The 13,063-nt window shown below is 35.2% G+C and overlaps 1 protein-coding gene across 7 annotated transcripts in view; it reads left to right on the top strand.

Annotated features, from left to right (window-relative positions):
• Positions 1-12,852, top strand: part of NIPBL (NIPBL cohesin loading factor) — a 157,964-nt gene extending 145,112 nt beyond the window's left edge. For 6 of the 7 annotated variants that reach the window (XM_030236653.2, XM_050986877.1, XM_030236655.2 and 3 more), the window contains 13 exons: positions 95-235; positions 547-640; positions 742-896; positions 1,167-1,257; positions 4,354-4,527; positions 5,046-5,236; positions 5,991-6,098; positions 7,492-7,692; positions 8,094-8,240; positions 9,790-10,085; positions 10,371-10,545; positions 11,125-11,310; positions 11,881-12,852. In XM_030236653.2, the coding sequence (XP_030092513.1) occupies positions 95-235; positions 547-640; positions 742-896; positions 1,167-1,257; positions 4,354-4,527; positions 5,046-5,236; positions 5,991-6,098; positions 7,492-7,692; positions 8,094-8,240; positions 9,790-10,085; positions 10,371-10,545; positions 11,125-11,310; positions 11,881-12,246 (2,325 nt within the window). In that variant the 3' untranslated portion in view covers positions 12,247-12,852. Of the gene's footprint in view, positions 1-94; positions 236-546; positions 641-741; positions 897-1,166; positions 1,258-4,353; positions 4,528-5,045; positions 5,237-5,990; positions 6,099-7,491; positions 7,693-8,093; positions 8,241-9,789; positions 10,086-10,370; positions 10,546-11,124; positions 11,352-11,880 lie in introns of all 7 variants that reach the window. The other variant, XM_030236654.2, reaches the window with a different exon arrangement.
• Positions 12,853-13,063: the final 211 nt, after the last annotated feature.

Raw genomic sequence — 13,063 nt, 5'->3', positions numbered from 1 at the left:
ATTAAGTGGGAGTTTTTAACTGTCAGTGCATATTAATAGTACTAAGCTTATCCACGGCCAGAAGTATTAAATACTATAAATGCTGTTGTTTCAGACCCAGAATGATTTCATGGTGATCTGCAATGTTGCAAAAATCTTAGAGCTTGTAGTGCCACTAATGGAGCACCCAAGTGAGACCTTTCTTGCCACTATCGAGGAGGACCTCATGAAACTCATCATCAAATATGGCATGACAGTAAGTTTCTAATTGCTGCTGTTCTATTGATTCCATTTCACATGACTTTGGTTTAAAGACAGTCTTATCTTCATTATGAGATAACTTTTGAGTCATGAAGATCAGTGTACTGGGTTTACCAGGGTTTCCACGTGGTCTTGCTGTATTTTAATGAGTTTGAGTAGGTTTTCAGAGTAGTCTAGGGAGGAACATTACATTATATCTTTTAGATTGTTAATTTTAGCTCAGCATAGCTTTTTCCTGCATAACTTCACAATAATCTCAATTTGAACTTCTAAGTAGATAATTTATTTGTTCTTTCTTTCTCCTAGGTTGTTCAGCACTGTGTGAGCTGTCTTGGGGCTGTTGTGAACAAGGTCACCCAGAACTATAAATTTGTGTGGGCCTGTTTTAATAGATACTATGGTAAGCAAAATCATAACAAGTAAATGTCACTTTTCAGTTTTGAGTACAAGTCTTATCTACCACAATTAAACTCTGTGATAAAAACTTTTATTTTACTTCAGGTGCACTTTCTAAATTAAAAAATCAACACCAGGAAGACCCCAACAGTACAATACTTACTGCCAATAAACCAGCACTCCTTAGATCACTTTTCACTGTTGGAGCACTGTGTCGGCATTTTGATTTTGATCAGGAAGATTTTAAGGGCAACAGTAAGGTAAAATAACTTTCATTTATTCTCCATATCTTAGATATAATGGATGTTCCACTTAATTTTGAAAGCACATTATTCGTAGTCCCCCAAAGGTATATATTTTTCCATAATGCGTATGGTATAGCTTTCTGGTTTTCAAATATATGATTTTGCAAGGACTGTGCAGTAAAGTTGTATTTCTCCTTTCCTTTTTTATATATATGTTTTCTATAAGAGATTAAAAACATCTGTTTTATCTTCAAATAGCTATTAATTTTGTTTTAATTTGCCCAGGTTAACATTAAGGATAAAGTCCTTGAACTGCTGATGTATTTTACAAAGCATTCAGATGAAGAAGTACAGACAAAAGCCATTATTGGTCTTGGTAAGAAATATTAATTTTTTTTCTTATTCTGTTCTAGTAGAAATTAATGTATATCAGTAAGAAATCACATATTTGTGTAGTAACAGTAGAGTTTGCCTAAAATCAAAACTTACAGCATATTTTGTTTGAGAACTGGTCATAGCAAAGCTGTCAAAGTGTTGCTAGTTGCGTAAGTCTGCAGCAGCCTGGGTGCTTTTGACAGTGGATGCCTTTTGATGTGTGACCAAGTTGTAGAGGGCAGCAGATTTCCCAGCTAGTGAAGACATTATTTTTTTAACTCCACTTGCAAGTATGTTGTAACTGAAAACCTTGTTTTCAGTTCACAAGGTGAAAAAGGATGGAAAAACTTGGAACGTTTTAGGGGTAGGAGCAGGCATTCTGAATGGGTCAAGGGAACTGCTGTTTATGGTAGCTGGATGGCCTTTGTGAGATTTGTATGGCATTTCAGTGACTTGCAGTAGAAAGTGAACTGCCACTGACTTAGGGACAGAAATCGTACATCCAAGGAAATCTTGTTTGGGCAGATAGGTGTTGGTGTCTGGAAGAGCTCAATTCATGGTTATTGCTTGGTTTAAAGTAAATTGTCTCCGAGGTCTGAGAGCCTCCGTTGTATGATTTAACTGTGGACAAGACTTTACCTCTTTATGTTGCTTTTTAGGTGACTTTTCAGATATCCTACTCTAATACAGTCTAGGGGGGTTCTGAGAATAAGGATCAAGACTGAATCTTCATTTCATATTCCATGAGAAACAATTTCAAGACAGTTGAGCAGGATTAATGGCATTGGAGTTGCCTCTGTTGCATTAGCAATGCTGTGATTCTCCAGACTACTTGCAGTTTTTCTAGGCATTATGTCAATGTAGATGATACTTACCTATAGTCCAGTCCAGTTTAATTGCACTCTACAGAATATCATGTGGGGTAGGGTCTGTATTCCTAATCATAGACATAATTACTCTATTCATGGATATGGAGTATGTCACATTTGCCAAAAATGTTTCTAAATTACAGACTAAACTGAGATCTGTTTTGTCAGTAGTCATTCTTCAGATTTTTTTTCTGCCTGTAAAAATATCACTGGTTTTGATGATCTATTGATTTTGTCCAGGTACTGATTCTGAAGATAGCTGTTGGATGTATGGAGATGTGGTAGACAGTGCAAATTTTCACCTCAGTCTGGTCACTGAGTAAAGTTGTTGAACTCATTCAATGTTTATGAGCAGCAGTACAGTGAAAAGGACTAGCATGATAACTCAATGTTTATATATGGTGAAAGGGGTCATGTGAAGAATGTACTTTCCTGTCAACCTTTCCCTTTAGTAAGGACACTCAGCAGTTTTAGACTTCGCCTCAGGTAGTGCCACTGCTGTTGAGGTATAAGGCCTAATCCTAATGTTAATTATTATGGTTATGCTTCTTTTACAGATGGGTACTTGAAAAACAAGTTGAGGATATTAACTTGTTAGTAAAATTAGCTAAACTTTTAAGTACCTAGTAGTTAATATTTTACTCAACCAAGTTCAGGGCTTACTCTAAAGATTCTTAACAAAGTGAAAACAAAGGTGTGAATAGAAATGCTGTGACAACATCTCTGAGATAAGAATTCAGTCCTTAAAAAACATACAGCAGGTGCCTTTCTTCATCTCCTATAGCAGCCTCTTATGCCAAGTAAGATTTCTTTCCCAGTTAACTGGGATGGAGAAGTAAGATTTTCCCTGAGAATACTGGTGGTTTAGATTTCTTAAAGTGAATGAAGAAAAAGTTTTATGTGCTGTTACAGATACATTCATGTGCTTTTCATTTTTAAAATTAACTGTAAGAAATGGGTTGGACTTTGCACAGAGGCAGCCAAGTTACAAACATCAATATACGCTTGTATAGACCACATAATCATACCACATATACCAAAGACCACTGTAATTTCTTTTTCTTCTCTTTTCCCTTTTTCTCACCTGTTTCTCTGCTTCTTATTTTGGGACTGAAATGAGATCTGAAACACACAGGGGCTTGCCTTGGACTTAGCCTTTACGTATACTGTCTTCTTATGTGTATGGAGCCTGTTTTAAAAACTTGACTGAATCTTCCCTCTGTTACAGCTATTCTTATATATAGCTCTTGCATAGTTTTATTTGCTTTCATTTCTTTCCCACATTTTTCTCTTATATTCCGATTTTTTCTATGTGCCCATTTAAAATCTGAATTTTTTGTGGCTATAGAAAATGCATTTAATGTCTGCTTTTCCTAAACAGTCTTAAAAACAATAAATTAGTTAAATGTAAATTAAATTAGGATGTTATGTTCCCATTACAGTTTTTTTAAGATACTCCATAAGAGTTTGTCAGCAGCACTTCTAAATCTACATGCATTCTCTAAAATGGTATATACTGCCAGTAATTTAGAAAAGTTTTTATTAAATACAGACTTAAGAATAGCCAGTTCATTGGCAAGGGTAGGACTACAGCTAAGAACTGTTCTGTAGTGTGTGTCTTCCAAAACACATGGTCTTGGGAACACTTCAGATGATCTTCAAGTGAAGACTGCTGTAGGTATATGAAAAATTACAGCAAGAGGTACAAATTTTACTGTGTTCTGTTCCCTGGTGACTATTTTTTCTATTATGATGTTAAATACTCATGGTATTTATCAATTTTCCCACATTTTCTCTGCATCTGTATGAGTCACATTTTACAGTTGCAGCAAAATGTTTGTTTCTAGATGTATTAGAATGTCTGTATTAGAAAAATAACAGATAATTTTTGGTAACATTCCTTTCTCATTCTTATGATAGCTCCTAGTCCTTCAGATGCAGGCCACTACATCTGGAACCACCTGGTTCCAGACCTGTACAACTTTCTGTGCCTGGGTCACTCCATTTTATCCGTCAGAGTCGTGTTAATAGAACTGTCATGGCTCTCGCAATTCCTTGGTAGCAACAGCTGATGTCCACATGGAAGTGTGATACTGTTTGGGCTAGAAAAAGCTATGCTGCTTGGAGGAGATAAATTTCATACCTTTCTTCTGAAGAACCTAAAAAGCAGAAATGTAATTTCTATATTATAATAATGAGAAACAATTTCCTCTTTTCTCCACTCTTAGGATTTGCATTTATACAGCACCCAAGTTTAATGTTTGAACAAGAAGTGAAGACTCTGTACAACAGCATTCTTTCAGATAAGAACTGTTCAGTAAACTTAAAAATCCAGGTGTTAAAAAACCTCCAGACCTACTTGCAGGAGGAAGATACACGTATGCAGCAGGCAGACAGAGACTGTAAGTGCTGAGTTCTTCTGTGCTCCTGAGCTTTGCAAAACCTGACTTTGTTCCATACAGTTACTATGTATCTGTGCTGAGTCACTTAAAATAGTAAACAGATCAGTAGTATTGTACCCAAAGTATTTTAGAATTATTTAAAAAGAGGTATATGCATAGATGTATTATTTATTTCCAAGATGTACAAATATTGGAAGCAATCCAGAATTTATAATTGCTGTAATGACAGTAATAATATTTTTTATCAAAAAAGCCTCTAAGTTTTATTTGAAGATAAAAAATAATAAGTACAACATTTTAATAAATACTTTTTTAAGGAATTAAGACTTGAATTAAAAATTTTCTGTTTTTTCTTATATGTTTATAATTAGACTGCTCTGTGTTTCATGAGATCATAAACCTATTCTAAAAGACAGCAGAACTATGTATTTATTGTGAAAGATCAGCATATATCAAGGGATGGCAAAATAAGTAGTTATACTATGATGCATATGCTATTGCTTTTGTCCTTTTTACAGGGAAAAAAGTAGCAAAACAGGAAGACCTGAAAGAAATGGGTGATATTTCCTCAGGGATGAGTAGTTCCATCATGCAGCTATATCTCAAACAGGTCCTTGAGGCTTTCTTTCATAACCAGTCCAGTGTACGCCACTTTGCTCTAAATGTCATTGCACTGACATTAAACCAAGGTCTCATCCATCCTGTTCAGGTATGATAGGCTTTTGTGGTGGGACTTTTTTTTCTATTCATGTTTTTAGAGGCTTTTGCACTTGCTACATAAATTTCTAGGTCTTCTCTTCTACCTATGTTACAGCAGTTTCTTACTGTAGCCAGAAGCCTTTACAAAAGGCATATTTTGAAATCTGCTTTATGGTGTTAGCCCACAAGATTCCAAATGGTTCATTATCTGGTTTTTGGATTAAGATGTAAAAGCCCAGGCAGTACCTAAAGGGCATGTAGATATGTATAATGGAGCATAATTCTTTTACAACTTTGAGGTATATGCCAAAATGTTTTCTTTGTTTAGCTCTTTATCCTGTGTCAGCTTGCTTCCACCTCGGTCCCTAAATATCCTCCAAGCACTATGGAGTTTTCCACAGTCAGTGTCAGAGCTTCAACCATCATCTCCATCACTCTTTGCTTACATTATGTTTTGTATTAATTTTTGATGCTGCAGCCATTGCACATGTTCAGTCATAAGTGGTTTTTTGGGGTTTTTTTTTAAATGCAATTCTTGTATTTTATATTTACTTTAGAGTTTGAGAAAAAGGAAAATACTACCTGAAACCTCACAACTTCGTTAGAATGCTGGTGTCTCATAGTATTTTGTTCTATTTACTTGAAGAAAGGGTAGTAAGTTGCATAGATCTTCCTATTCTAATTTCTGCAGTAGAAACAAAGAAAAAAGACTGAGAAAGAGGAGGTACAATGCCTCTGAATAACCATTTCATTTGTTTTTCAAGTGTGTGCCATACTTAATTGCTATGGGCACAGATCCAGAGCCCTCTATGCGAAATAAAGCTGACCAACAGTTGGTGGAAATAGACAAAAAATATGCTGGGTTCATTCACGTAAGTAATTCTAATTTAACATTTTGCAAAATACTGTTATGTTCTCTACTGGTTTAACACTTGAATATGCTTCAGCTCCAGAAAAAGAGTATCAAGTAAAAAAATAAACAATAACACTAAGCAGTTGTAAAGATGACTCCCCTGAGAAACAGAAAGGATAATATAATTTGAAGTGTCTCTTCTAGTCTACAATTTCCTTTATTTATGATTCAGAGTAATATTCTCCACAATGAATAGTATTTTAAAGCCTCTGCTTGATAAGAGGAAAGGACAAGTGTTTCATAATGTTTAGCAGTGATTTTCCTGTATCAGTGGACTAGAAAGAAAACACCATGTAACAGTCAATAGAAGTTCTTAGAACTTAGAACTTCTATTAGAAGTTCAATAGAATATATATATTAGAGTGTGCAAGGTGCCAAGGCTTTATAAATTGTAATCTAAGCAGAAGAAGCATAGGAAGCTGTTTACATCTGATAAATCTTGATGAAAAGAAAAACTAAAGCCTGTGTAAGATGTGGAGTTGTGGCATAGTGCTAGTTCTGCTTAAGATCTGAAATGAAGCTGCAACATTGTCTAGTATAGGTTCTCTCTGTGTACTATGTTGTAGGACTTCTCACATGTCCTTCTTTGTATTCCAGTGCATTTGAAGCATTGTACTGTTGATGGCATCCAAACAGATAACTCATCCATTAAGTGAAGGCTAGCAGCTGAAATTTGCTGTGTTAGGCAGCTAGGATTTGAGACAGTGTATAGACACATAGGCAACTTTGCTGAGCAGCAGCAGAGGTAGTATGAGGACAGCTGGCTATACAGCCTAACTAGACAATCAGTTTGTTCTGAAACTAGAGCAGGACCGTTGAAGTGAGTAAAATAAACTGGAAATTATTGGATATAAGAAAAAAAAAAAAAAAAAAAACCAAAAACAAAAACAAACAAACAAAAAAAAAACCAAAAAAAAAAAAAACCAAAAAAAACCAAAAACAAACCCAAATACTGATTTTTTATTGTTAGTCCTATTGTATTCATATAGATTCAGTTATTGGTTTCACTACCGGGGATACCAAGCATATACACATGGTAGAATATTCTGTTCATGTATGAAAACATTTCAATGTTCTTGAAAATTGTTTAAATTTAAATACCTGGCTATAGAGGGTAAACAGATTAGCTGTATGTTCCTAGCAGAATTTACAGTCAAAGCAGTTCACAAGACATTCTGATCTCTGCCACAGGCTCTGTTTGACAGGTCAAATCTGTTTACCATCTTAAAAGGTAGTATTGCCTCAGTGGGTGTTTTTAATGTGAATTTCAGATGAGCATCCCTTTAAAAGGTTTCAGATGTACTGCTTTGGAAGTAATGTTTTGAATATAAAGAGATATATTTCCATTTCAGATGAAAGCAGTGGCTGGTATGAAGATGTCTTACCAAGTACAGCAGGCAATTAATAGCTGCCCAAAAGATCCTGTGAGAGGTTTTAGACATGATGAATCATCCAGTGCACTGTGTTCACACCTCTACTCCATGATTCGAGGGAACCGTCAACACAGACGAGCCTTTCTAATTTCTTTACTCAACCTCTTTGATGATACTGCAGTAAGCACCACATTTCCTTCACTTAGAAAGAAGTTAAAAAGCAGCATTAAAAGCTTAAGTTCTCCTTTTATGATGTATTTTTATGACATAATTATTGATAGCTTTATCCCCAAGGTACTTTTTTTGCTTTCTAATATAAGGTATTTATCTGTGTAATAGAATGCATGTTGCTTCACTCTGTACCTTTTTATACTCAGTTTGGACTAATTAGAAATAATGTATCTTTAGATGTGACTAAGTTTTGCATGTATACAAGTTGTTTAGAGTGGATTTTGGGGACTATATAGAATAAAAATTGTGGTCATTTTTTTTTGCTCTAGATTCTTAGGAGCACTGCAGAAGTACATGAATCCAGGATATTTCTACATGTATTCATGTGTAATTTTTTCTTTAACTTCCAGAAAACAGAGGTGAATATGCTTTTGTACATAGCAGACAATCTAGCCTGTTTTCCTTACCAAACACAGGAAGAGCCACTGTTTATAATGCATCATATAGACATTACACTATCAGTTTCTGGTAGCAACCTACTACAGTCATTTAAAGAGGTATGTGCATTTATATTTTAGTATATTTATGGTGGTGGAAACATAAGCTTCTCTATAATGTGGTCAATTTTTCAGTGAATGCAGTACCATTATTATTGTGTGAACCAGTTGCATTACTTGGTGTGTAAACAATAGTTAAAAACCAAGCAACACTGTCTGTTTTGACCTTTATCTGGTAGACACTAGTCAAAAACTCTACTTACATTGCTGCTTATATTATTAAAAAATAATGATGAATTTTGAGATCAAATTTATATAATTTCCCACTATGGCTGAATAACAGTTAATTGTATGCGTCTGAAAGCACACGAACCTGGAATCATCATGGAATACTAGTTTGTTGTGGTTGTTTGTAAAATTTTAATAATAAAATCCAGTTGGCAGTCTGTTTTGTTGTCAAGTAGCTGATGGCAGTTGCATTTGTGTTGCCTGAGAGATTTAAAATACATTGTTTATTTCAAGAGAGTAGTGGTCAGTATTTATTAAGGCAGTGTAGGAACCTGAATCATGACAGAGTACCTGTTGTGATGGCAACACACAACCCTGTAAGTGAGAGGCCTCTGCTTCTTAAACACCTCAGTGTCTTCCTTTCCTGAATAGCTGTTACAGTAGAAGGTGCAAATTGTCAGTAAGCAGTTTCTATAATGTCCAGTTTAACTAATAAACACAAGTCAGAGCTGATGCCTGAAGGTTCACTGCCTGAAATGTACTGTGTTTAAACTCTCACCCTACCAAAGTTGATTTTTAATCTGCTAGAAAGACACAATACATTCTTCAGGTTGAGAATCAGTGTGTAGCACCCAGCACCAAAAGGATGAGATCCTGCTTAGGTCTGTGTCCAGAAAAATGGTACTATGTGCAGTAATAATGCATATGTGAAATTAGATCTGTAGATCTACAAGTAATTGTAGAACTAATCATAAAATGGCGAGGGTTGGGAGGGTCCTTAATGATCACCGTGTTCCAACCCTGTGTTACGGGCAGGGACACCTTCCGCTAGACCAGATTGCTCAGAGCCCCTTCCAGCCTGGCCTTAAACACTGCCAGGCATAGGGCAGCTGATTATTATTAATCATTATTAATTCATTATTAATATCATCACTTTGGTCAGTAATTAGTGTCATAGAATTTTAGAGACAAGGATTTAAAACCACCTTGGACACCAAAGTACTTATGGAAATCTCTGTGAGAAATTATGTTCAGGTAAAAGAAAAACAGAATTTTCTTCCTGATTTATTGCATTTGGCCTTCTACTGTATTTTGCTGTCACTGCTAATGAACTTCAGCAGTCTTTTAATGACACCATAGCAGGGGAGTGCTTGTTGCTTCAGTTCCTTCTGTATGCACCTTGCAAGAAAATCCGGGTGTTGGATAAATTTTTCAGTATGTCTTTGCCATGAATAATTTTAAGACTATCAAGTTATAAATTAATAATATTCTTCAGCAAATTCTCTTTAAGGTAGCAATGATTTTGGCCTATTATTTTAGGAACATACATGATATTACTTATCCTAATTTTGGAATGTGTGTTAACTTCTTTGTCATGCAGTCTATGGTGAAAAACAAAAAAAAGGAAAGAAAGCCTTCATCGGAGGAGGAGACCGAGAGTGACAGTAACAGTGGTAGCGGGAGTGAAAGTGAGGAGGAAGCTTCTAAGCCTCGGAGGTTACGGAAACGAGTGGACTCTGATTCAGATTCTGATGAAGAAAATGATATAAATGCAGTGATGAAGTGTTTGCCTGAAAACTCAGCTCCTTTAATTGAATTTGCAAATGTCTCCCAAGGCATATTATTACTTTTGATGCTGAAACAGCATCTAAAGAACCTCTGTGGATTCTCTGATAGGTAAGGCTATTTAGATAATAGGACACTTGTTATCCAGTGACATTTTTCTGTTTGTTTAAGTTGATTGTAACTACCTATTTAAGCAATACATTTGTGTAACAGAGAAAAATAAATTATTACATTGAACTTCGGCTTAAAAAATGCAATTATTTGATTTGTTACCAGGCTTTCTGTAATGTATATTGATTCAAAGTGAAATACTTTTATTGAAAGTTTTAAAAGATTTTTCTTCAAATTACTCTGGACTTTCCTTTAAAAGTCTTCTCTTTTGTTTTCTTTAAACAGCAAAATTCAAAAATATTCTCCATCTGAATCTGCAAAAGTTTATGATAAAGCTATAAACAGGAAGACGGGAGTGCATTTCCATCCAAAACAAACTTTGGATTTTCTGCGGAGTGATATGGCTAGTTCCAAGATCACAGAAGAAGTGAAGAGGAGTATAGTAAAGCAGTACTTAGATGTAAGTAAAGTTGCTTTGCAGAAAGTCTGAAATCTTTTAATACAGTATAAATTTGAAAGTAGATTTCAAAATGCTAAGTTCCTGGTTACCTTATGATGCATAGATCTTCTTTTCAGGATGTTAAGCAAGACTGTATTTCAAAGATTTTTGAGAAGTTTAAACTCAGTGATAATTAATTTCAGCTCAAGGACATTCATCTTTATGGAGTATTTTTAGTATTTTCCAATTTCTGTTATCTGTGGTGTATATCTCTCCCATATTAGTTGTTCACTTTATTCCTCACTCTTTCCATCATGGGAACAGAGACTGTGATTTATTAACTCTCCCTTGCCCTGCACCAGTAACAGATAGAGAAAACTTGCCATTTGGAAAACTCAGGAAGAAAGCTTTTGTATATCTACCAAAAAAAAAAAAAATCGTGAAGTTAAGTTTGTAGAGCACAACATAAGCTGTTCAAGTTGTCTGCTGTTTGTTTTACCGTGTTTCTTTATTTTGCTACTTGTTTCTAACATAATGTAATGTGATATAAATGTCCACATTTAAAGTTACAAAGTGAACTGATCTTTTTTCTTTTAATAGTTCAAGCTCCTTATGGAACATTTGGATCCTGATGAAGAGGAAGAAGATGGAGAGGTGTCAGCTAGCACAAATGCTCGGAACAAAGCAATTACCTCGCTGCTTGGAGGAGGCAGCCCTAAAAACAATGCAGCTGAGACAGAGGACGATGAAAGTGATGGGGAGGATAGAGGAGGAGGCACTTCAGGGGTGAGGCGGAGGAGGAGTCAACGTATTTCGCAGCGTATTACGTAAAATGATTTTTATGTGCTTATAAATGTCAGTTTATTATATTAAATGTACACCAAGTAATGTAATCCACATGAAAAAAAAAAAGCATTTTGTAGATAGAGATTCTCTACTTAACCGTTTATACAACTTTTGTAGAAAGTTTAACAGAAAAGACAATAAAAAAAAAAAAACCAAACTAGAAAATGAGATTTATCCCGTATAAAAAGTTATTAATTTTCCTTTGGAATGTACTGTGTGTTATCCTTTTTATTGTTGCCAAGTTTTTATGTAGCTTTATGATTCATGTGTATATATAATTTTATATATCAATAAGAGATAAAGACACGGGTACAAATTAAGAGTATGTGGTTTTACAAGGATATGTTAACCCCTTGGCGCTGGCGGTCGCGGTGCGTCTCATTGCCGGCAATGGAATGTGTGCCGGGGAATCCCAACTCCCGGCGTCAAGGGATTAAAAGCAATAAAAGCAATAATTTCACTAAAGTTCTTTTGTGTAACACTTGGTCTTTTTTCCCCCCAATGTTTTAGTCATTGAGAAGGTCAAAACGAAATTCAGACTCTACGGAGTTGGCAGCACAGATGAATGAAAGTGTTGATGTCATGGATGTCATCGCTATTTGCTGTCCAAAGTACAAAGACCGGCCACAAATTGCAAGAGTAGTACAGAAAACCAGCAATGGCTTCAGTGTTCAGTGGATGGCAGGCTCCTACAGTGGCTCCTGGACTGAGGCCAAGCGCCGTGATGGCCGCAAACTGGTGCCTTGGGTAGACACTATTAAAGAGTCAGACATTATTTACAAAAAAATTGCTCTAACGAGTGCTAATAAGCTGACTAATAAAGTTGTGCAGACTTTACGATCGCTGTATGCCGCCAAGGATGGAACTTCCAGCTAATGAATTTGTACATGCAGCCAAATTTACAGGAATTGAAATAACAGAAAAACTTGAAATATCAACTTTCTGGCAAAAAAAAAAATCAGTTAAATGAAGAGTAAGAATGGAACCTGGGAAATGTTTGGTAAACATTTTTGTGGGAGCTTCCTTCGCTGTTGTGCAGCAGAAACTTCTCAGTTCATTTTTACTCCCACTGTATTATAGTTTAACAAAAAAATTGTTTATATCTTGAAAAAAAAACCTTTCTGTTTAAAAAAAATAAACAAGTGAATGTTGGAAATTAGTCTGTTAATGTTCTTAATAAAGTGTTCTTGGAGTTTAACCTAGCAGCGGATGGCTTTCTTTAGCTTAGCCGAGTTTCCAGGAAAGCATTGTTTTTCCAGGCTGTAAAGTGGCAGAATCTCCTGGATATATAATTTATTCTGTTGAAGAAAAAAAAAAAAAAAAGAAAAAAAGCATGCAGTATCTATGACCTATCTGCAGGAGGAGTTTTTGTAAATGTAGTTTTTGATGTATTAGGTCACCCTGAAATAATACAAGAAAAGGGATCCCCAGCAAATCTGGTGGAACGAATACTGCAATAAATTTTTTTACTTCTCTTTGTTACTTGTCTGTTTCCATTTGAATTTCTTATTGTAAAGATCTGTTTAAATCCATTTATATTATTTTGCAGTCTTTTATGTAAAATTTACTATATCAGTGGTTTTCAAAACAAGACATAAAATATTGTTTATACAGTTTGTATAGGCTGACTTATGAATAATTGGTATCTTTTTATTTTTATCCCTAGAGGGGTGTAAACACAAGTTAACTCCAG

Source organism: Serinus canaria, chromosome Z, assembly GCF_022539315.1.
Source record: "Serinus canaria isolate serCan28SL12 chromosome Z, serCan2020, whole genome shotgun sequence".
Taxonomy (NCBI): domain Eukaryota; kingdom Metazoa; phylum Chordata; class Aves; order Passeriformes; family Fringillidae; genus Serinus; species Serinus canaria.
Note: the sequence above shows the minus strand (reverse complement) of the source record. Positions and strands in the feature narration are given on the sequence as shown.